Source organism: Oryza glaberrima, chromosome 3 (genome assembly GCF_000147395.1).
Source record: "Oryza glaberrima chromosome 3, OglaRS2, whole genome shotgun sequence".
NCBI lineage: Eukaryota > Viridiplantae > Streptophyta > Magnoliopsida > Poales > Poaceae > Oryza > Oryza glaberrima.
In genome coordinates this window covers 12,902,604-12,927,625 of record NC_068328.1, presented here as the reverse complement: position 1 = coordinate 12,927,625, position 25,022 = coordinate 12,902,604, and the positions used below count along the sequence as shown (strand labels likewise).

At 45.4% G+C, this 25,022-nt stretch overlaps 3 protein-coding genes across 5 annotated transcripts; 2 read left to right on the top strand and 1 right to left on the bottom strand.

Moving 5' to 3' along the window:
* Positions 1-498: 498 nt before the first annotated feature.
* On the top strand, positions 499-4,261 carry LOC127766583 (E3 ubiquitin-protein ligase DIS1). 3 transcript variants are annotated; one of them, XM_052291666.1, is made up of 4 exons: positions 499-700; positions 2,152-2,378; positions 2,731-3,117; positions 3,581-4,261. In XM_052291666.1, the coding sequence occupies exons 2-4, from the start codon at positions 2,181-2,183 to the stop codon at positions 3,899-3,901; spliced, it is 906 nt and encodes a 301-aa protein (XP_052147626.1). In that variant the 5' UTR covers positions 499-700; positions 2,152-2,180; the 3' UTR covers positions 3,902-4,261. The 3 variants fall into 3 exon arrangements, with proteins under 3 accessions (XP_052147626.1, XP_052147627.1, XP_052147625.1); XM_052291667.1 differs by having other exon boundaries at positions 2,139-2,378; XM_052291665.1 differs by having other exon boundaries at positions 500-700; positions 2,155-2,378.
* A 1,381-nt stretch (positions 4,262-5,642) lies between these two features.
* Positions 5,643-6,698, bottom strand: LOC127766585 (uncharacterized protein At3g28850-like). The gene has a single exon (XM_052291668.1). The coding sequence runs from the start codon at positions 6,531-6,533 to the stop codon at positions 5,922-5,924; it is 612 nt and encodes a 203-aa protein (XP_052147628.1). The 5' UTR covers positions 6,534-6,698; the 3' UTR covers positions 5,643-5,921.
* Positions 6,699-7,662: 964 nt separating this feature from the next.
* LOC127765557 (50S ribosomal protein L6, chloroplastic-like) lies at positions 7,663-10,333 on the top strand. Its single transcript, XM_052290476.1, has 3 exons — positions 7,663-7,789; positions 8,743-9,051; positions 9,828-10,333. The coding sequence occupies exons 1-3, from the start codon at positions 7,755-7,757 to the stop codon at positions 10,162-10,164; spliced, it is 681 nt and encodes a 226-aa protein (XP_052146436.1). The 5' UTR covers positions 7,663-7,754; the 3' UTR covers positions 10,165-10,333.
* Positions 10,334-25,022: the final 14,689 nt, after the last annotated feature.

The following is a 25,022-nucleotide window of genomic DNA, read 5'->3' as shown; positions in this document are numbered from 1 at the left end:
TATCTGGTTACGGTATACTAAGTCTGCAGTTAAGTAATTAATTAATTATGGTATGTGATACTTTTCTCAATACGTAATAATGTTCACTTTGATGTTATTTTCAACCATACTATTTTTAGATAAAGTTACCGAAAATTTTAGCTACCTTAAATTTGTTGTCAAATTTTAGCAAGTAATTATGAAATCTTGCCAAATTTTGGCAACCTTGCCAAAATTTTGACAACTTAGCTAAAATTTAGTAATGCCAAAACTTGATAAGGTTAAAAATGGTAGCAAAGTGAACAAGCCCGAAATGGTGTGTTAACCACTTCGGTTAATTAATTTCAGTACTCAGTTCATTAAATTAATTAAAGAAAGGCCGAATCCCTAGAGGTGGGGAACGGGTGGGCCCGCGCAAACGCCACGAGGAAGAAAGAGAGAGAAAAGGTTAGTAACTTTCACGGGACAAAAACCAGCAGACTAGTCAGATATACATATACTCCTCCTCAACAAAACAAAACAAAAAACGCGAGAAGAGAGAGAGAGAGAGAAGCTTTTAATTCGAATTCTCTCTCTCATCACGGCTTCTGCTTCTCCTTCTCCTCCCCCCTCATCCCTCCTCCGCCGGTCGCCGCCGGCCGGCAGCGAGCAGCGAGCGAGACCGGAGCCCGCCGGAGCCGGTCTCGCTCCCCCCTCCTCCCTTGTTCGCGCCACCCCCGAGGTACATCCCGCCGATCTCTCTCTCTCTCTCTCGTTGGTCTGCTCTGTGATTTTTTTTTTTTGCCAAGGCTGTTCTTTATTTGGCACAGAGATTGTTTTTTTTTTTTCCTTCTTTGCGGGTGTCCGGTTCGAGTCCACGGGGTTTGACTCTGCCGGAAATGGTTCGAATGCGGCGGCCGGAGGGCGGAGGAGGGGTTTTGGGGGGCGTTCTTGGTGGGTTGGTTTGCGCCGAGTCTTTGTTAATTTGTTAGGGTTCTTGATCTGATGCGGCTTCTCGTTGCCGGGATGCGCTTGCCTCATGGCTGAATTCAAACAGGCCGGTCTCTCTCTCCCTCCCTCTCTCCCGTCAGCCGTGTGCTTTGACCGAGTAAGTTTTTGAACTTCGATTGGTTGAGCTGGGGGTTCTTGACTTTTTCTTACTCCACGAATGTTCCTTTTTGCACAATGGGGCTACTAATGAATGGAAAGCTAGAGATGGTGTGCCTAATGGTGATGTGCCGTCATTGTGTTAGCTCGGATTTGTACTGCGAATTTGCGAGCTCACATGCTCAGCTGATGATGTGTTGATCCAGGGAGTATATATTATTGGTTGGTAGAGTACTTGCTAGATTGTGCTCACGGGTCTCATTTCAAAGTTCAGTATGAAATCTTGGTTGTAAAGTAGTACTAGTGTTTTGTTAATCGTTAGGGAGTACTTCTTCTCCTGCATTTTTCTTAATTTTTTCCCTTTAAAAACTGTAGGTGGATTTGTTATTAGTAAAGCTGATTTGTGCTAAATAGAAATTCTGTTTTATCCGCAGTAAGGTACTGTAAACAGTACTTGCAGGCACTAGGGTTTATTGGCAAGGTTTTCTATGTTACATTTTAATAAATGCCACCTTTTTCTTCGTCAAAAGAAGCCACGGTTATAAAGAAAAAGTGAAGCATTAATTGATGTAAATGCACGAACTACAAATTTCCACAAATATAAACCTTTTAATAAAATCCACAAATGAAAGAAAAATGCAGTTCACACACCAATCTCTTTCTCAAAATTTACACTTTTCTTATAACAGGTATGCTAAATTTTCTTAATACAAAGCATATACAAAACATCACAAGCACTATAGACATTCATGACATATCTGTTGCATAGGACAATATGCAGTATGAAGACCTGGCTGGTCAAAACTTCCGATGCACATGTGAGGCCCTATCCATGTGCTTTCTTGATTTCTGCTCCTTTATGGTCCTATCTCCTTCAAAGCCCTTAAACACTTCAACAGTGTCCAATCATACTATGAGACTGTATGGATATGGGCATATGGCTATACTTTGATGAGGCAATGATTTTTTTTGTTAATAATAGTGTTAATAGGAAGTGTTGAATTGGTTTTTTAAAAGGAAGTATTTAAGCATTGAATTTGTCATTTACTTTGACTCACTAATAACACAGATAGTTCTCTTTCCTAGCAGGACCCCTTACAATATCTAGTGTATTTATGGCCTCAGTTACTTATATTGATGACTCCGGTTCTGAGGTAATTGATCCTCCAAAGACTGAGGTGCTGGATGTTACCGAACTTGCTGGTGATCCTGTTCCGCATTCACCAAAACCAAATGTGGTAGTTTCTAGCAGTGTGCGTGAGCTGCTTGAATGTCCAGTCTGCCTGAGCGCAATGTATCCTCCCATTCATCAGGTGCACATATACCACTTATTAAATCTTTTTTGCACTTAAAAAGGATATTTTCTTGTATGGAAGTCACTTGGGAAACAAAATGCGTGTTTCATTTAATTGCATTGCTTTTACTATCTTGAATCCTGCTATCATATTTGTAGTCTGGCCTGATCTATTTGAACTTATCTAGATGATTTCCTGGTTTAAAACGGTCATTCTGAGCTGCTTTTTCACATATGTTCTGTTCCACTACCAAATTGTTACCCATGTATTTAAGCACCAAAAAAGAAGTTAGCTAAGATAGTATGTACAATATGCACATTGTTGTACTATGTTGTAAGTTGTAACCCCAACTCTTTTTCTGCTAATGCAGTGCTCTAATGGTCATACATTGTGCTCTGGATGCAAACCAAGGGTTCACAATCGCTGTCCAACTTGTAGGCATGAACTGGGTAATATTAGATGTCTTGCTCTCGAGAAGGTGGCTGCGTCGCTTGAACTTCCATGCAAGTACCAGAACTTCGGGTGTGTAGGCATTTATCCTTACTACTGCAAGCTGAAGCATGAGTCACAGTGCCAATATAGGCCTTATAGCTGTCCATATGCTGGATCTGAATGCACAGTTGCTGGTGACATTCCATACTTGGTGAATCACTTGAAAGATGACCACAAGGTTGACATGCATAATGGCTGCACCTTCAACCATCGCTATGTCAAGTCGAATCCTCATGAAGTTGAGAATGCCACCTGGATGCTTACGGTATCCCCTCATTAACTCCACCATGTTAGTTATTGTGAAGTATATCACTGATGTTTACTTATGCAAAGATTGGTTCACTTGTCTGCTAAGATAGTCCATATTTCTGTACTGAGTTTTATGAGCCTTTCTGTAAAAATAAACATTGGTTCACTTGTACAGTATGATTGCACTCTGTACTTTTCATGTCAACTGAGGATGCTGATCATGCAGCATAGTTATTGGTCTAAAATAATCTCTCACCTATGAAGAAACTATGCATCAGAATATCCATCTGCTTCCATTTCCAAAAAAAAAAAAAAACTTTGTCTGCTTTACAGCACAAATAATAGCATTTGGACAGGGCTCTTGATCTGCAACCTTTTCTTGCTGCTTTCTAAGTGCAATATAAAATTAAGAATTTCCTTCTAATCTGTTCTTTTCCATTGAACAAAATGGACTAAGTAACTATAATGCTTCCATCTAGGTTTTCAGCTGCTTTGGCCAGTACTTCTGCCTACATTTCGAAGCATTTCAGCTGGGGATGGCGCCTGTGTACATCGCCTTCCTGAGGTTCATGGGTGATGACTTGGAAGCAAAGAACTACAGCTACAGCCTGGAGGTAGGAGGCACTGGCCGCAAAATGATCTGGCAAGGGGTTCCCCGGAGCATCAGAGACAGCCATCGGAAGGTCCGGGATAGCTATGATGGGCTTATCATCCAACGGAACATGGCCTTGTTCTTCTCTGGTGGAGAAAGGAAGGAGCTCAAATTGCGGGTCACTGGGAGAATTTGGAAGGAACAGTGAAAATAAAATGTGAAATGATCTGTTCATCGTTCTTAACCCTTGCATGAACCTATGTATCATCACAGTGCGAGAATTATAGCCATTCATAGGCAGTGACTCTAAAATGAAGACTTGTAATGTTATTAGCTTGTTTTAGCTACCATCTTCTGTTAGATTGGTGCCTGTGGATGACTAGATGACAGTCATGTAGACCAGAGTGGCACTATTGTAGAATTCCTGGCAAACTTCTCTTTGCCTTGAACTGCTTGTTGAGTTGCCATTCTGTGGTATAGGGAAATCTAATGGCAATTCATGAGATGTATGTGTTGAACTCTTTTTCATGTTTCCAGCATATTTCTAGCTTCTTTGTTCATTCTTTCAGCATATCTCTAGCTTGTTTGTTCATTCTTTCAGCATATTTCTAGCTATGTTAAGGCATGATCTGAAAGTTCTTAAGAATCGGATATGCTGTAACAAATCATGGTGAAATGTCATGTAGCATGTACCATTTCCTTTTATCTTAAATGCTGCTTTTGAATTGGAGTGTGAATACCAGAATGATTTTGTAAGCTTTTTCGGAATAAAGTTTCAACTTGGTGTGCAAGATTAAATCGGGGTTGAGCACCCAGAGTAAATATTAGTAGAAGATAAAATGAAGAGCTGATTTTTTTTCTTAAAGAAAAAACAAGAGTTGAAGCGCTAGAATCAATAATTTGATCTGCATCATGTCCGGAGTAGTACTGTTTGTACGCTATAGGAGCAATAATGTTGTGCCCGTACGTTACTGCCTTCCCTTCAATTGTCTGCACCTCTGCACCCGTCGTACTACTGTGTCGTGGACGCGGCACCTTATCTGAAGGATTTCACAAAATTTGCTCATGGAAGTAAGGGTTAAGGGAGTAGTTTGCTTTGATGCCCAGATCAACTCTACCAAAATTTGGTATTGTTAACTCAATAAGTGTTTTTGATTTTTTTTTCTTTGCCCCATTTTTGCAAGAGGAAGTTTCTAGAATAACCAAATTTTGTTAATAGAGGCTGTTTTGGGCAATATTTGGATTGGCTTTGGTAGAGTTTGTTTTAGCAACAAACCAAAACAAACGCTAAAATCACACAAGTGACGCCAATTTGGGCTCACATGCATCATCGTGATTCATATGTCAGCGTTGCAATAGCCTGCTAATTACAGTCGTGAATCATGCACATCATATTTGATGAGAGAAACAATAAGTATGGTTCATTGTACACTAATTTCGTTAGGTTTAAATCCTATTAGGTTTTGTACACACTAGAAATCGGATAGACACATGTACAATCTCTACTGTTCTAGTTATCTTGAATGATGCCTCATCTATGCCTTCGCACAAAGCTTGTCGAGTGGAAACAGATGTTGCATGGTCAAAGGATTAGCATTGTCAAAACTGGCTGAATGCCACTACATGAAGTTTCCATCAAACAACTGGAGGAACTGAACTGGTATTGCTGAAGATACAATGTTCCGTGAACTGCGCATTTGCAAACAACAATGCTACCATCTTAGAAGGGGAAAAGGGGATAACACTACCATATGATTATACAACGGCTTAGTTAGAATGAAGCTATTGAATCGCATATCACTTCTTGCCAAAAAAAATGTTTTAATATTAACTAGGAGCTAAAAATGTGTTAAATCAGCTCGCATTATATTGCTTCGAAGCAGCTATCTATCTATCATCCTTGAAGTTAAAAGACAAACTAGTAGGAGACATGAACTGTATTCTGAATATACCAAACCCAACAATTTACATTGATCAAACCAGCAGGACTACGCACTGCAGAATATTTGTTACATTTGATACATACAAACCCATATAGGCTCAAATCCATACACTATAATCCCCAAACGCCGAACACTAAGCACCCAAATTGGTCATAATCACATACAATCCATAGGCCAAGAAATCAAGAAGTGTTCATCCCTTCTTGCCTCTATCTACTACTATTACCTATAAGCTATAATCCTTATATTAACATGGAAGATTTATTGTTGCACAAAGCTAAGCGATCAAGAGCAGCAATTGGGGCAGCGTACCAATCCGTTCTCGTTGCAGTCGCCGCAGCGGCGGGCGCATCCTTCCTCCTGGACGAACACCTTGCGGGATCCGTCGCAGGCGGGGCATGGCACGAACCGTACGCCCCCGCAGCCGCCGCAGACGAAGGCCGGGTCCTGCCCGGCGGCGCCCTCGAGGAGGCGGCGCAGCTCGCCGGCCTCGTGCAGCTGCCGCACCTCGTCGGCTCCCCCCACGAGGCGGGCCCCGACGAGGAGCTGCGGGAGGGAGAAGGGGCGGCCCCGCGCCGCGAGCAGCGACTGGAGCTCCCGCCGCAGCGAGGCGTCCATGGACACGTCCCGCTCGTCCACCGCCACCCGGAGCCCGCGCAGCACGGCGCGCACCGCGGCGCAGTCCGCGAACGTGCGGCGCACCCCGCGGAGCGACGTCGTGTACAGCACCACCGCGTGGTCCTGCTGCTGCGGATGATGCTGGCGCCGCGCGTTGAACGACGGCGAGCGCCCCTGGCCCTGGTAGGGGTGGTGGTGGTGGTGGTACGTCAGCGACCGGGACAGGTGCCTCGGCTTCTTGGAGAACGGCCCGACGGATCCGCCGCCGAATTCGTCCATCCCACGGCTACCGCCGGCGCCGCCGCCGCCGCCGGTCGATGGCTAGGGCCGCGGCGACTCCGGCGAGAGGAAGGGGAGGGAGAGTTGGGTGAGCTATGTATTTTTGTGAATCGGAGTTAACGATGACGACGGCGAGGAGTAGTATTTGACAGTGATATTAATCGTGGTTTAGGAATAATGGCCTCTGATTATTATTCAAGAGTGGTCAAGAAAACAGCTGTAGTGTAGTAGCAACTTGCAGGTGATGGGTGCCTCGATTAGTTGAAACATTATTAAGCGCAATGGATGGGAATGGAACATGTGCAAGATAGTAGCGTGTACTCCCCTGTTGACACAACACTGTTGTTGTAAATTTGAATAAATTATGACTGTTTGGTCATACATACAAGTTTCTCGTAATTATAATAGCCTGTTATAAAGAAAACGCAATGCTTTAGAACATATAAATAATAACTTTATAAGATTTTTCTACGGGGATTAATCCAATCGACGCAAATTATAGTAATGAAGTATTCTATTATGATAAAAACTGAAAAAATAGGTTTAAAATGCTCTTTTAGAAAATTCATGTATGTAAATTCATAGAAATTCGGGATGTGTGTCGCATTAAACCATCACGAACATGCCTGACATTACTGTCACTACACACCATGCGTATGATGCAATACCTATGATTCTATTGAATTTTGGACTGCTATCACGTGATTATTGTTTATTTTGTTATGATTTATTTTATCATTACGCGTACTTAAAAGCATGGCTTATATTGTTATTATTTTTAAAAACATATATTCAAAAGTAAAAACAAACTATTATAACTTCTTGGCTTAAAACCCTATAATTATTTCTTCTCTTAAGAACATTTTTAACTGGAGACCTCTCCTACAGTGGAATTGGTAAAAATAAATAAATAAATGACTACATATATATGGTATAGTATCTCTCGAGTCACACTTGACAGTGAGCTATTCACCCAGTTTTTAGAACTATTTTTTTTTTCAAATTAACTGTAGTTTTATCGTGTGGCCCATGGGCCACCAAGCCCGTGTTGTATCGGGCCTGAAGCCCATGAGCCCGTGACGGCTTCTTCGCCACCTTCCTCCCTTCCATCGTTGTGGATAATGCGGGGAGCAAACGCCGCGCAGCAGGGAGATACACTGCGAGTGACCGGAGGCAGCGTCTCCTCCTCCTCCTCCTGCGGCTGCGTCTACGAGCGCGTCCATGGCGTCCCTCTCCCCTTCCCTCCACCTCCCTTGGTAACTCCCCCTCCTCCTCCTCCTCCTCCTCCTCCTCATCCTGCCTCCTCCACCCCGTCGATGCTGCTTCAGTTTTTTTTTTGCGCTGCCAAGAACCGGCATTAGTTGCTTTCTTGTTGCTCCGCCAAGAAATGGGGGATTTGGAGATGGTGCCCAGCATCCTTAATTCAATGATTTGGATGCAATTGGCTTTAGGAGTATGCCAATAGGCCGTATTTAATTCCTAGGAGAGTTTCGATTGAGTGCAGTAAGTTGAGTCTCCCCGCGCCTGCAGTTTGCAGTGATACACGAGTCACAGACAGGTCAGGGGCTTGGTCATTTTGTAGCTGAAGGATTGCAGTTTTGGATGTGTTTGGTTGAGGGTTCGGAAAATTTTCCAATCAGTTAGTGCAATGCGGCAGCACTTTGGATATAATACCCCTTTTTTTTTCTTGCTTTGATCACTAGTTGAGAACCTGGAAAAGTATGCAAATACCCTTTCAATATCTGAAACCTTATAACTTAACATCAGTGGTGTGGTAATGATTAACCATGAAATTTTACTTGCTAGCATTATTCTTCAAAAACATCATGGCCATGTTAACGGGCCAATACCGAGGCTCTAGATTTGTTTCAGAAAATCAGCTCCGAAGTGCTATTAACTGAAAGATTTAACTTGCCAAAAACTTTTTAAATTAATTAGTTCATTATGGCATTATGCTATCACTCATAAACTGAACACCAAACAAAGAGCTATGTTGATACAAGTTCAGGCAGGAGAAATTGTAGGTTTCTCATTTGGTCTTTGAATCCTATCTTTCTAGCTAGTAACTACTTCATGGATTTGAATTATAATGTTTTACTAATCTGTCAAACTAAAATAATGCATTGGTTTTTGTTGTAAAGGGCAATTATTTATTTGCAATTTAATATGAAAGTTTTGATTGAGTGTTTATTTGTCGGAATTAAATCAGCAATTCAAGGACTGGCTTTGCTGGAAAGACACAAGGGATTCGTCTTCGTGTTATCCCTGCTGGCAGAGTTGGTTTTGTCAGAACAACAGTGGAGTGCAAAGAATCTAGAATAGGAAAGAAGCCGATCGAAGTGCCATCAAATGTGACCCTCACGTTAGAGGAGCAGTTTATTAAGGCTAAGGGTCCATTAGGAGAATTATCACTAAACTATCCAGGTGAAGTAAAAGTGGTGAAAGAAGAATCTGGTAAGCTGAGAGTTTCCAAGACTGTGGAGACCAAAAGGGCAAACCAGATGCATGGCCTTTTCAGGTAAGACAATTTTGCTTTCATTTTCCTCTGGTTCACTGTTCATAATGTACTGTACTATTTTATTGTTTGTGTTCCATACATTTTCCTGGTGTATCTTACTGTTTGTGTTCCATATATTTTCCTGGTGTATCTTTTTGTTTGTGTTCTATATATTTTTCCTGGTATTTCAGAAGTCAGCTACTTAAAATCTGTCAGCGTTTGTCACAAAGCATCATATATGAGCCATTGCTTCTTGCAGTGGAGAGCACCATGAGCATAGAATTCACATGGGCCATGTGTATTTTGATTGTCATATTACCAGTGCCTTAAATAAGTTGCATGTTTGCATCTCAACATGTTTTGACATCGGGATAGATAACCGCGGCCCTATACTCCCAGTAGCTCCTTCAAGGATGTGAACTCTACATTGCAATATGCAGCTTTTTCCTTTAATGTTTGCTGTTCTCTGACCTCGTGTTCGTGTAATCAATATTGGTGATGATCTTGCTTTGTTCTGGATCTTAGAAAAGTAAGCTATACACTTAACCGGTATGCATCAAACATAATTCAATAAACCTTGAGGGTTGAAAAGAAATTCCAGTAGATAAGAATGTTTAGCAACATATAATCTGAATTGGGAGAATACCCAGCTTGGTTAAGGCGTACTCAGTACATTTTTTATGGGATCGAGTGATGAAAGGTGTGATATGCCGATAAGAGATTATGAATTTATGATCTTGATGTGCCTTTCTCTATGCCTATTCCTCTAAGGACTCTGCTGCAAATATTCAATGCAGGACCCTGACTGACAACATCATCGTAGGTGTGTCAAAGGGGTTTGATAAGAAGCTTCAGCTAGTTGGGGTTGGATACCGTGCAGCGGTGGAGGGTAAAGATCTTGTGATGAACCTGGGATTTTCGCACCCGGTTCGGATGGCTGTTCCAGAAGGCCTGAAAGTTAAGGTGGAAGAGAACACCAGGATCATTGTGAGTGGCTACGACAAGAGTGAGATCGGTCAATTCGCTGCTTCCATAAAGAAGTGGAGGCCGCCTGAACCATACAAGGGGAAGGGCATCCGGTATGCCGATGAGATCGTCAGAAGAAAGGAGGGCAAGGCTGGGAAGAAGAAATAGAAACCGAGTCTTTGTTGTAATTTGGGTTTCATACTTCATTCAATTTTTTTTCCGATGTAATCCCTCTCTTATTTTGTGAAGAAGAAACCAAACCAGTAAGAAAGAACATGTTCTTTGGATCTTCCGTGACTTGTAGAGATGCGATGAAACATGAAACTGTTTTCATCAACACATGGTCTGCTTAGCGTGATTGCGATGCTACCAAGAACTCCCAGCAACATATATACATGGTGATACAATTGATAAGCATTTGCTTTTTTTTTTTGTATATATATCTTTGCTGAATCGTAAGCGATTGTTGAGAACTGGTTAACTGATTCTCATTGTTCTGCAAACCCCAATGGATTAATCTACGGTCCATGTTATAACTACCTATCGCCAGTAGTTTCATCCTGACCGGGGCGCCAGAACACCGGCATGGATAGATGGACCTCATGCGTACCATACCTGCAATGCTAAGATATCATAAGTTCATAACAGCCACCATTTTTATTATTATTATTTGTTATAGTTTCGCATGAGAACGCATGAAGCAATGTGAGCTCTACCTCACATAGAATCTTGCCTCATATAAATGTTGCATATGATAAATAGTACTTACTATATGCTTTAGTTTGAAGATATTATCATGATGTCATTTATTCCTTATAACAAGGAGGAATGAATTAGGAACAAATCGAGATGAAGCGAGTATAATTAATTATAAACAATTCGAGATAAGCAATGGTGAGGTGATATACGTAACAATGTTAAAATATTGGTCTAACCTATTTTACAGGGTGGAGTGTTAGATAGAGGATTCATAAATTAGGATTTCAATTTAAACATGGTATGGATTAATCTGATCTGCTTAACTGATGTCCACTCCATTTAAATATATTGAGGTAGCTTAGGTAAGGCAGTGAACGAATATAAAGTATCCTATAGACATGTCTATGTTAGAGGAATGATTTAGTTTAATAAAAGATTGATTTGAGAAAGGACTCATATTCTAGAGGTGGGGTAATTTTTCTTTGTTGCATCGATTCTTCTCTCACTATACTAGCTTGTACACATTTTCCTATAATTTCTTTTCAAATGTGCTTATAAATGAAATGCGGCATCTTGGAGTAGACACATTTGGAGATCCAATCATATTACACTTATATATATTTTGTATATCTTCGGGTTCTTTAGAACTGGTAGACAACCGAGTGGCTTAATTTACTGTTCATGCTCATTCATATACTAGCTTGTACACATTTTTCCATAATTTCTTTTCAAATGTGCCTATAAATGAAATCCGGCATCTTGGAGTAGACACATTTGGAGATCCAATCATATTACACTTATATGTATTTTGTATATCTTCGGATTCTTGAGAACGGACAGACAACCGAGTGGCTTAATTTATTTGTTCATGCTCATTCATATACTTTTGCATGCATGTACATTATGTGGTTTTGCCTGTCAGCTCACGTCTCTTACAAACGTTTTAAGATTTAGAGTTCATTTATTTGTTTTGTTTCGGTATCTCTTATATGCCTCTTTCTTGTAATAGTCGGGTTATAATCATCTTTTTTTTGTTTAATATAATATATGCACTGATTAGATGAAAAAAAAAAGTTCTATTGCTGGTGCCTAACTGTATATAGACTTCCATGCGTATTATGCCTACCATGCAAGACTAGGGGTTGTTTGGTTCCCTCCCAAATATTGCCAAACTTTCTTGCCAAACCTAGCCAAATATATGGCTTATAAATTGATGGCCACAACTTAGACATGGTTTGGCTAAAAAATGGTTGTATGACATGTGGGCCTTTGAATTAAAAAACTGTGGCATGCCACAAGTTTGGAAGTGAAACAAACATATGTCTTAAAAAGTGTGGCAAAGTTTGCTAAAGTGAGGGAGTGAACCAAACAGACCCTAGTAGCCGGTTGTTTTTCGTTTTTCTTTCTCACCTGAGAATGCATAAACCGTGTTGGCTCCATGTCAAACTAGGAAATGTGAATCGCATTAGCTCATGTTAAACAATGCAGATTTATCCAGGTTGACAGGCTGTTCATAAAGTCAATGTGAGGAGGCTGTTTTGATTGGTGTATCCAGGGATTTGATATTATAAATAGCAATCATATCGCGCTCTCGTTTTTTCAGAGTTTGAGGGTGGAGAGATGTTCTTCTCCTAATTAAGTTATGATTTTCAGAGTTTGAGGGTGGAGAGATGTTCTTCTCCTAATTAAGTTATGAGAGTGTTTTTGATGGTCACGCTGATATTAGAGGCCAACTGAAAAGTGCAGATTATGTCGTACTGCAATCCATCCAAAACAAGTTTGCATAGATATTTATTACACAATCAAATAAACACAACAAAAGCTTTTATAGATTGCCAAAATCCATGGTGGGATGTGTATCACAATATATGCTGTTAAATAATATTCCCAATTGTTTAACTCACAACAACTAAACTTGGTTTTGGAATTCCACCAAAACTAACAAACTCATAATTTATAATTTGTGCTCATGGATGGATGAAGGAATATAATTGCCAAGGGTCATCAAAACCGAGAAATAATTAATTTATAATTTGTGCGCATGGATGGATGAAAGAGTATACCTACCAAAGGTCAGTATAGTGAGTTCAAACTTCATTTAAAATATTATTATTTCTTTACTTATATGATGCTAGCTAATTTTTTTCATTACCTTTACAGACTAGAAGCAAGTTGTTTGTTGTTTGGCACAAATCTACATAGCAAGAGAATGATGTGAAATCAATATTCTTAACGATGAACGAAAGTTACTTCGTTGTATCACTAAATGTGTTACAACTAGTTAACTGGTTGTTTGATATATATGTAGAATGTGTCTAGTTTGGACCGATTAATATCCACAGAAGGTTAATGAACCCATCAACATATAGTTTGACATCTTAATCTGAATTATAATTGTATATAAACATTTTTGTTGTTATTTACATCATTATAAATAGTTAATACATCAGTACATACACATGCATGCGTCACATTAAATTCATTTTCCCAAAATCACACACGGTTTGCTAAATCCGTTAATGCATACTTTTGCTAACAATATACCTCATGTCTTATACTTATTGGAATATATGACACTAAAAAGTATTAAGTAAAGTGCACAGTTGGTCTCTAAACTTATGTGATTATATCATCTAGGTCTTCATATTATTTAAATAAGATTTAGATTCTAAAACTTGTTAAATTGCGTCATGCTATACGCGTTTGATGATAGGGTGCTACGAGTGGATTCCACCTATCCATTCGTCACGGTTAAATCCACATGCTTGTACTATGCAAGTGTAGACCAAGCTCCAGTGCACCATGGAGTATGTATGGGACGGGACCTGAGTTGAAAGCATATGAGCCAGGATAAATTTTCATCGTGATCTCATATAACAAAACAAAACTAAGAGCCTCCTGTTATACATGCTCTAATGCGTGTTGCCTCTCGTGTTATTTTTTGAAACGAACAGCACAAAGACAATATGATGTTTGCATGAACCCTGAAAGATAGTAGCCAGAAAAAAAAACAGAAAAACAAATCATCATTGTCGACGGGGGATAACCGTAGATCAGATATAGAGGGTATTGGGGTACGCTGGTATGAGGATCTACGTAATACGACATCGAGCAGGCAGAAAACAAAGATTATACTGGTTCAGGCCCCTTGATAGGTAATAGCCCTAATCCAGTTGATATGGGATTATATGGTGAAAACCATAGATTACAAAGAGAATAGTGGAACTCGATGATACCGACGAGATCGTAGTCGAGTTGATTCGACTAGATCTCCCGGCGACTTGGCTCCTGTAAGCTCCGACTTCGTAGGCTGTGGTGGATGTGTTGGCGGTAAGATTCGATGCCTTAGGTCCTCCCGGGGGGTCCCTTTTATACCGCAGGTCAACTGGTCTCCAAGTAGGACTCGGAGACATCGGACCCGACACGATACAATGACGACCCAGTTCTATCCGAGTAGGACTCCTTACATCTGTGGACTCCATAATGGAATTCCTTAACTTATGCCGAAAACGTCCGTATACACGCAAGCATACCATATCTATATGTGACGTATATCGAAGGGTAGAGGGTATACCTTACCCGTAACCCTGACAGTAGCCCCCAACTTCTGCTTAAATGAACTCGTGAGACCGATCGCGACTTCTGATGTCGAAGTTGTCGTCGTTCTCGATGTGAGGACCGAGAGACGAGGAGTGATTGACAACGTCGGGTGAAGCTCAACGGTCATGAGTGAATTTAAATTGAAGTCTGAAAAACTGCTGCGCGTAACGGACCCATAAATTTCCAGCGGCCATCTCTCTCCTTTCCTTGGAATTCGCACCGTCGGAAGTGCGTCTATTTAAGGGAGTTTTGGGGATCCAATTTGAAGTCCGCCTGTTGAAAAAAAACTCTCCAGTTTCCAAGCGTTCCTCGTCCTCTTCGCTCCCGCAAAAACCCTAGCTAGCTCATCTCGGTCCTTTTTCCGGCGATCCCCGGTGGCAATGGATCTCGACAAGTCTACCTCCACCAGCGCGTCACTGAAGAAACTGCAGGAGGATGGCGCCCTTCCCGGTCGCGGGACCGCGGAGAGGGAAGTAGGAGGTACTGAACCCCAGCCTGTCCTGGGTCGCATGGTTGCGATCGAGGACTTTATTCTCTGCGGTTTTCTTCCTTCGCCTTCTGAATTTCTCCTTTTGGTCTTGAATTTCTATGGTCTTTCCTTGCTCCATTTGAACCCCAACTCCATCGCCTTCCCGAGTATTTTTACGCATCTTTGTAAGGCCTACATTAGGGTAGAGTCGTTTCTTGACCTCTTCCGCTTTTACTATGAGTTACGCTGGATGGAACCTAAAAAGGTGTCCGGGTGTGTTGGTTTCCGACTTCGGGATGGCCTGAAGTCGCGATACATCCCCTTCCAGTGCCCCTCATCACGCAGCAAATGGCGGGGGAGGTGGTTCTATCTTCAGATAGAGGATTCGGATCCAGTCTTCGTTGTTCCTGAGGAGCAACCAGACAAGATTACATCTTGGGCCACCAAACCCGCCTTGACCCCATCCCTCCAATCTTTCATCGATATCGTTGACGACCTCCGAGAACAGGGGTTGTCGGGGTTTGAAGTCGCTGCCGACTTCATCGGTAGGCAGATCCAGCCACTTCAGGCTCGAGCCCATCCAGCCTTTGATTATTCTGGGCCAGAGAACGCAACCTGGGTTTTTCCTCGGGGTATTTTCCTTTTTAGTTAAATTGACTCCCTTATGCGTGTGTCCTTCCCAACTTATCGGATTCTGGTCTCGATCTACAGGCTTGGACAGCGCCACCGTGGAGCGCCGCGTCGGCCAACTGATGATCAGTGGCCCGACAACGGCGAGCAACGTCCCCGTCCCCCTTTGCGAAAAAGAGGCAGCCGAGCGCGACGCTGTCATCAATGTAAGTGTACTCAGCGGTCTTTTCGCATTTTTCTTCCAAGATCGCATTATGACTTCATGAAGCGTAGACTCTCCCTCTGACTGATATCATCGGGCTGCTCGTGGACCATCAAGTGGCGGTGTCGCTGAAGGAGAAAGTCGCCAAGGAGGCGTCTGACACTGCTGCTGCCGCTGCCACAACGAGTGGCGGCAACGTTCCGAAAAAGGGGAGGAAATTCTCCTCTGTGGTCGGACACCGTCGGAAGACGCTCACCCCCTCGGTAAGTTCTCCTGCCCTTTGATCGCATAGTCGGAAAACTTCCACCTCACATCATATCGGTTGTACTCCAGGCCTCGGACGCGTCTCCCCCACCTCCACGACGGTAGAGGCTAGTGACGCTTGGCGAGAAGTAAGTGGATGACTTTGAGGTCTTGTCTCTTCGTCAAACTGTTGCAGCCTGTTTCAGTTGCGGATTTTCGCAGGGCGGCGTGGGCGAAGGCAGCGCAAGACGGGTCTAGAGGGACCTCCAGCGCGTCTCACGCCGTGGCCTCGACAGATGTCGTGGTCGCGCCCAGGAGCCGCGAGGCGACACCTAGCGGCCCAGCTAGCGATCTTGCGGCTGGTCGGGGTCTGCCGGCTGCCGTTCTCACCTAGGAGGAGCTCCAGGTTGAGATGGGGCCCCTCCTCGAGGCTGGTGCTCGCAGCATTGGCCGCGAGATCGCGGAGGCGAGGACGGCGGCGGCGTTGTCGGCGAATGAGCGCGCCGACCGACTGGCACACGATTTGGCGGAGGTTCGCGAGGACCTCCAGAAGATGAGGGAACTGGTGGCCGGCAATGAGCGACAACAGCAGGGACTCGAGCACCGTATGTCGGAGCTCGAGAACAACTTGTCGGAAATCCGTGGCTCGTTGCGGGTCACCTATACTGGTCTGCACCAGCTCGTCGGGGAGTGCGGTATCAAGTTTACCATCCCGGCGAATCCCGATGAGTTCTCGCTGACGTCTTCTCTTGCGGAGCTGGCGGCGGCAATGGAGGAGATCCCCTCCAAGCATGCGGCCAGGATCGGAGAGGAGACGTCCAACGGGATCTACACCGGGGCGTGCCACGTCCTTGCATGTGTGAGACTGGCGCACCCTGAACTCGATCTGCGGAAGATCTTGGATCAGGGGGCGGCTAGCGACGCGTGCAAGGATGTGATGGAAGAAGTCGGCGATCTGGGGGAGTCTATTCTCCCACTTTTTGAAGAGTAGGATTTTGACTCTCTTGTACTCTTTAGTCAAGCTTTGTAAAACTTTCGTTGGTTCCAACCGCCTGTGTGTGTACAGTCAGCGCCTTAGCTTTCTTTAGCATTTTGATCTTGAGTACTTTGTTGTCGTTTGTAGAGATGTTGATGTCGAGGATGTCCAGCAGCGCGGGCAGCCTGAGCTGCCAGTGGTCGTTCCGTTACTTGCGTTCGAGCCACACGTGCCGGAGGGCGATGTAGCTCAAAATTCGCCTGTGGGAATGAGCATGGCAACGACTCCCTTAGGTTGGTTATCTTTGTTTTCATCTCCTTTATTCTTCCGTCTGGATCGACTTGATTTGCTGTATTCTCGGGAGAGAAGAGCAGTCTAACTTAGTCGTTTCCGTACTGAGCAGACCTCGAGAGTGCGCTTGCTGACCAGGATCGTCGCATCCAGTATTGGAGGACGAAGTTTGAGGTCGCGGAACTCGAGAGGACTATGTTGGAAGTGAGGAAGGACCAGGCCGTGGAGACGCTCTGTAGTCGCGAGGTGTGATTCAACTCGTATCTGAAGAGTTGTTGTACCTCCATGTTAAGAGTCTGTAAAGAGCTCCGAGTACCCCGTGGGGATCCCGAGGAATCAGCGGCTGGATACATCTCGTGGCTGAATGGGGCCTGCACCCAGCTCGAGGGCATCAGCCAGCGTATCGACGAGGCCCTGAAGCAGGAGTGTCGTCGGTCGAGCCGATATGCCGGGGGGCATGTATTGGCATGTATACGAGATCATCGTCCGCAGCTGCACCTCGAGTTCCTCCACGAAGGATTTTCTCGTTCTTGGAGAACTCCTACGGAGATAGATGGCCTGGCGAAGTCGATGGCACCACTGGCGGAAAAGGTCTTCCAATCTATGGACTGGCGTTGGCCTTCCTGGTAGTCTTCGTGTCCTGTGACAAATGTCTTAGGGGAAAAGTGTAATATAATTTTGGATTTTTATGGAATTGTAAGAAGTACTTGTGAAATAGAAAAGAAATCTATCTAACTAAGCTTTCTTACTCTGGATGTAGCGTGTATGAGTGTCTTCCCACTTCGCGACTTCGATCAGTCGTTTGAGTTATACACTCTCCCTAGCCCCCAGCCTTGTCATCGGAGAATTCTTCTCGGAAGATAAGGCTCTTGAACCTTTGACCTGCCTCGGTTGAACAAGCACTGATCCTAGCCCCCAGCCATGAAGTTGGAAAATTTATTTCCGATTACACGGCTTGGTTAATACGCACGGCGAGAACTCTTACACGACCAGATCTTACATGGTCTTTCGTCTCTACAGGATCCGACAAGGCCTTATCAGCTCTGGGCGTCCCCAGCCTAAGTTCCCTTAGGTTCCTCGGAGGCCTTGTCAAGACGGCGTAAAGGGACATGAGGATAGGTTTCAACGCTATGTGTCATCTGGGTAAGGGATCATTGGGAAGGAACATTTTGATCGTAGTCTGTACCTGAAAAATAGGCTTTATTGAGGCTATAAGATGTCTTACAAGTATGGATACTATTGACTTATACATAGAATTTACGTAATTGATTAATGTTTCAGGAATTTGCCAACTCGCGAGCATTGCCGTCTGCGATTTTGAATACGCCTGGCCGCAGAACTTGTGTGATCGTGTACGGTCCTTCCCATTTGGGTGAGAACTTGTTGCGCCCTGCTTGGCTTTGAACCCGTCGGAGGACGTAGTCACCGATCGAAAGCGTGCGTGCTCGGATGTGCTTCTCGTGGTAACAGCGAAGGGCCTGTTGGTAGCTGGCTGCTCGAACGGCAACTCGTTCGCGATGTTCCTCGACTAGATTCACATCGTCGTATCGCTGCTCCTCCTGATCCTCATCGGAATACTTATGTACTCGTGTACTTTGATGTCATAGCTCGGTGGGGAGCATGGCCTCTGAGACGTAATAGACAGGTCGTTACACCTTCTCTCTCTCGACAACAATGACAGTGCTAACGGAATATGGCGTGGCGGAAATATAGAGAAATAATTCTTTATTAGGTTGGGGGGCAACAAGTACAGGTGGATTTGATAGGTAGCGCTTGAGTGCAATGAATGCCTCTTCGGCTTCCTGTGTCCATACGAATTTGTCTTGCTTTTTCAGCAGAGCGAAGAAAGGTTGTCCTCGCTCTCCCATCCTAGCGACGAACCTGCTTAGTGCCGCCATGCATCCGGTTAGCTTCTGTACTTCCTTGAGTCTTGTAGGCAACTTCATGTTCTCGATTGCCTTGATCTTCTCGGGATTTGCTTCTATTCCTCTGCCAGAGACGAGGAAGCCGAGTAGCTTGCCCGATGGTACTCCGAACGTGCACTTCTCTGGATTGAGCATGAGGCGATATCGTCGGAGGTTGTCGAACGTTTCCCGCAGATCGTCAATCAATGAGTCACTTGTCTTGGTCTTGACAACAATGTCATCGATGTAGGCTTCGACATTGTTTCCGAGCTGGTCGCTAAGTGCACATTGGACCGTGCGCTGGAAAGTGTTTCCTGCGGTTATTAGTCCGAACGGCGTGATGAATGTTGTCTTCTCCTCGTCCTCTTTCGCCATGCTGATTTGGTGGTAATCGGAGTAAGCGTCGAGAAAGCTCAACAACTCACAACCGGCTATTGAGTCCACCAGTTGGTCTATTCGAGGAAGAGGGAAGTGATTCTTGGGACACGCCTTGTTGAGGTCGGTGAAATCGACACACATTCTCCATTTCCCGTTGGCCTTCCGCACCATGACTAGGTTGGCTAGCCACTCTGGATAGAGTACCTCTCTGATGAAACCGGCTTTGAGAAGTTTGTCGAGTTCTTCTCGTATGGCTTGTTTTCGATCTGGTGCAAATCTCTACAGTTTTTGTTTTACTGGCTTGCCATCGGGTCGCACCATGAGTTTGTGCTCAATCACCTCCCTGGGTACCCCGGGCATGTCGGACGGCTGCCAAGCGAACACGTCAGCATTGTCGCGGAGGAAGGTGATGAGCGCGAGTTCCTATTTCTCGCCTAGTGATGCCCCGATCTTGACAGTCTTGTCGGGGTTGGCACTGGAGAGTGGAATGATCTTGATTGCGCCGTCCGGTTTCGGCGACTTGTTTGTTTTGCTCACTTTCTTGGGTGGCTCAGCTGTGGCGAGTGGGCTGGGCGTGTGCTCGAGCATGTCGAGGCTCCGCTTGTCGCATTGCATTGCCAGCTTAGCATTCCCTTAAATAGTGATTGTTCCCTTCGGTCCCGGTATCTTGAGCACTTGATACGCGTAGTGAGATGCGGCCATGAACTTCGCGAGTGCAGTTCTCCCAATGATGGCATTTTATGCTGTATCGAATTCAGCGACATCAAAGGTGATCTGTTCCGTTTGGAAGTTATTTGCTTGGCCGAAAGTCACAGGCAACGTAATTTTGCCCAATGGTTTGGACGATGACTGAGGAGTGATTCCATGGAAGGGTTGATTGGTGGGTGTCAACTCGCTCCGTGGGATCCCCATCGCGTCCAAAGCGCTGGCGAAGAGAAGGTTGATTGAGCTGCCGTCGTCGATCAGAACTCACGTGACCTTGATATTCCGAATAGTGGGTTTGACCACGATCAGATATCACCCTAGGATGATGGCAGTATTGGGGTGTTCCTCTTCTGAGAATACTATCTTCTGTTCGGGCCACTTTATCTTGGGCGCAGACCCTGCCACATCGAACATACTTCACGTTCCACCTTCTTGTATTCTCGCTTTGAGGAGTATGCCGTGGAACCTCCGAAGATGTGCGAGACATGGAGATCGGAGTTTGGATATGCTGAGTCTGATTCCTGAGTAACCGCCTCAGCGTCCTTCTCGACCACACGTACTCGCTTGCCTTTTTCAAATACCATATGTTTTGCGAGCGACTTATTGAAGAGGAGGCAATCTTCTAGAGAGTGTCTATCTAACTTGTGTATAGGGCACCATATTTTCTTCGCGTCGCTGCCTTGTGGGTCTGGGCGCTTGGGAGGGTCCGCGTATTCTGCTGCGAGAACTTCCGCTTGAGCTTTCCTTTTCCCACTCTTGCGATTTTTCTTCTTGCTTGACTCGGGTGCGTCCTTTGCTGGTTTCTTCTCTCCTCCGGTCTTCCGTTTGTCGTTCTTGCGTCTCAGTGCGTCGTCCGCATGAGCGCATCGATCGACAATTTCGAATAATCTCCGAGTAGTCATGACGCGCCTCGTTGCCAACTCCTAAGTAGTATAGCGATCTCTGACACCGGACTTGAAAGCGTGAATTACAGAAGCGTCGTGATTTCAGGGATTGTATTTCTACACTCGTTAAAGCGCCGAACATAATCCCTCAAGGATTCACCCAGGTTCTGTGTCAACGCATGTAGGTCGTCTTCGATCGCGTGGCGCTTGTACGTTCCTTGGAAGTTGGCGACGAATTGCTGCCACAGGTCTGCCCACGAAGAAATTGAGTAGGGGGGAGATGTATCAGCCATGAACGTGCAGAGCCTTTCAATGCAGTTGGCAAGTAATTCGCCAATGCGTTGTCGTCCGCTCCGGCAGCGTAGAGTACCGTGGAGTAGACCTGAAGGAATTCTTCTGGGTCGGTGCTCCCATCGTATTTCTCTATTGCTCCTGGTTGGAATCTTTCAGGCCATCGGACATCTTGAAGTGAACGATCGAAAGCTCTACACCCAGCGCTGGGGGCGGTGGGTTGTCGGCGATCGTACGTCCTACGCGGATGTCTATCTGATGATGAGGATGAGGAAGATGACGACGATGACGATGGATCGCTTGGTTCCGGCGTGCGATTACGAGGACGTCGGCCAGGTTCTCGAGAACTCTGTCGTCGTCTCTCGTTGTTGTCTCGGCGCCGATCTCCATCATCGTCGTCATTATGGCAATGTCCTCGACCAGAATCGCCCAGCACCCGCCGCTCGCGATCGTCGTGATCGCGGCGGTTGTGGCGGTTATCTCAGTCTCGGTCTTCGCTCGAACGGCCTCCTCGTTCTTCATTATCGTGACGCCGTGAAGAGACGCAATGTCAGGAACGGTTCTCGTTGACTCGTGTGCGTCGCGCCTCTCGGCGGCCATTCAGGTGATCACGGAGATCACCGGTGCCGCGAGGTGGAGGAGTGGCTCGATGAGGCAATTCCCGCTGTTCAGGGTTTTCACCATTAGCATCGCCAGTTGGTGGCTGTTCCGGGTGCGCTGCAGTGGCGGCCTCTTCGAACGCGTTGCTGAGGTTGGTCACTGATTCCCGTAACTGCTTTGTCCATCGTACAAGATCGTCGTTCAGAACGGGGTCGTAGGGAGTTTCCCTCAGTATTGCGTTGACGGCTCTAATGTGCTGGGCCGGTGTAATCACTTGATTCTCCGCTTCCGCATTGGTGCATGCTGACGTGCCGACATCGTCGATAGCCAATACCTCACGCGGCATACTCGTTGTCGATGAACCATAGTCTTCGAACAGGTGCAAGACTGATGGTTCGTGGGGATCGATGTCAATTACTCCAACAAATCGATCTGAAATCGGCGTCGCTCCTTGTTCCTTGTCCTCATCCCTGAAGGGAACGCGTGACTGCTGGACCTTAGGAGGTGGTGTCTTCATGGCACTGAGAAAGACCTTGTAGCTCGAGAGGTTGTGATTCTTTGTCTTATGAATAGGACAATAGACATCACGAGTTGGAGAGGTACGCTGAATTCCACGCTCTTTGCAGGCATGAATTTCAGCATGGACGTTGAGGAAAACCCAGCAGGCTTGCAAGGTGTGTTTTCTGGTTTTGTGGATAGGACACCAGGACCTTGTCACCTCGGAAGTAATTCTCGTCGGCTCGTGATTCCTGTCGAAAAGACAAGGATTGGCCGCACTAGGATCCTTCTCGAACTCGGATGTTGTCGACGTTCCGATCTCCGCTTCGGCGGGAGGATCCTTCGACATGGAGTCGCCCCGGGTTGTAGCCACTGCGTTCTCGTTTCCGGTCATTGGCGGACCAGCTGAGATCGGCACTGTGGTGTAAACCGGAAAGACGATTTCACCGACTTGAGTCCACACCAGTATTGTTGAAGTAGGAACTCCTTGGTTGAGGTTGGTATTGACGCTGTTGTCGACGAAGCTGGATGTCATAGTAGTAGAACCTTGAGCACCAAGTCCCCCTACCTGGCGCACCACTGTCGACGGGGGATACCCATAGACCGGATATAGAGGGTATTGGGGTATGCTGGTATGAGGATCTACGTAATACGACATCGAGTAGGCAGAAAACAAAGATTATACTGGTTCAGGCCCCTTGATAGGTAATAGCCCTAATCCAGTTGATATGGGATTATATGGTGAAAACCACAGATTACAAAGAGAATAGTGGAACTCGATGATACCGACGAGATCGTAGTCGAGTTGATTCGACTAGATCTCCCGGCGACTTGGCTCCTGTAAGCTCCGGCTTCGTAGGCTGTGGTGGATGTGTTGGTGGTAAGATTCGATGCCTTAGGTCCTCCCGGAGGGTCCCTTTTATACCGCAGGTCAACTGGTCTCCAAGTAGGACTCGGAGACATCGGACCCGACACGATACAATGACGACCCAGTTCTATCCGAGTAGGACTCCTTACATCTGTGGACTCCATAATGGAATTCCTTAACTTATGCCGAAAACGTCCGTATACGCGCAAGCATACCATATCGATATGTGACGTATATCGAAGGGTAGAGGGTATACCTTACCCGTAACCCTGACAACCACCACCACACATCGACAACATCTACATAAAATCAAGAAAAGAGTTAGCACCAGACCAGCCGTTGCTAGACAAAAAAGGAGCTACAGTCGAACCGTTCAAAATCAAACCCTAATAGACGAGCACCTAGCCTTCTAGATGTTGTCCGGACGAAAAGGATATAGAGGGAGAGGGCAAGAGAGAAGAAAGATCCCTCTCCCTCAGATAGACCCACCGATCGGCTGCCATCCAGCGGCTTCGCACAGACTGTCTAGGACCAGTTTTGGCAAAAGGGGGCCTCCTAGATGACGTCTCCATAGAGAAGAGCGACACTATTGTCCCTCGTGGTCTCTGTCAGGTTTATGAATAAGACATACCTTCTATACTTGGAGTCGAGAGATATACGGATACGGTATACCTTCAAGTATACGAAAAGGTTACTTTTGGGTTAAGGAAGTCGGTGGGCTTCTCAGGAAATAATCTCTACAAATAGAAGGGGTCAGAGTCCTATTCGGAGAACATAAGGATTTTTTCATACTGTGTGAGGTCCGTTGTCTCCGAGTTCTACTTGGATATTAAGGTGATCTGTGGTATAAATGTAGGCTCCCCGAGGGTACAGATCATCACATCTTAGTGCAATACACCCACCATAGTAGGAGCAATCCAGAGGACTTGAAGCCAACTCGCCGATAGATCTCATCTAGTTGTTCTCGATAGGGATCTCGTGGGTAATCTCAGGATTCTATTGTTCTCTATTGTACTCTATGGTTTTTTTCATAATCCCATATAAAATGGATTAAGGCTATTACCTTACGAGGGGGCCTAAACCAGTATAATCTTTGTTTCCTGTGAGCTTGATGTCGTATCAACATACCTCAATACCCTTAGAATACGGTCGGCGGGTATCCCCCCGTCGATAGTTTCAAGGAGATCTAAGATAAGGTTTTCACTAGGAAAGAAGATGGACATCTCGACAACTCCCCCAAGAGTGAATACGACGCCTAAACCGTGTCGTTGCTGACCCGACAAGACTGGGCTAGGCTTTCACCCACCTCCTGTCCCCTGTCGATCTACTGCTACCGCTCCATTGCACCACCACCAATCACCCATCATAAGCGCCACCGACACCTCCCGTCAACCATCCTCCGCATGCCTCCACATGCTAACATGACACACATGCCATCACTAGCCTCTCGCCGCTAGTCATGCATGCATCCTCGCCGTTGCCCGTGTCAACCTCCCGTGTTGCTGGTCTTCGTATCATCGTTAGAGTCAACCTCCAGCATTCGTCAGCCTCCCTGTTGTCACCTGCATTGGCCACACATGACCTCCCGCTGTTGCCACGCGAGTGGTGTCGGTGGTGCTGTAGCCACTCCCAGCAGCAACCTCCGGGAAGAGGAGCAACCACTGCCACACCTAGTAGCAGCTGCTCCTCCACACACACCGTCACTAGAGGCCATCACCATGTGCTTCTCCCTCACCACCGTCATTCGTCATCACCGAGAGCTACCTCGTCGGGGGAAGCTAGAGGGAG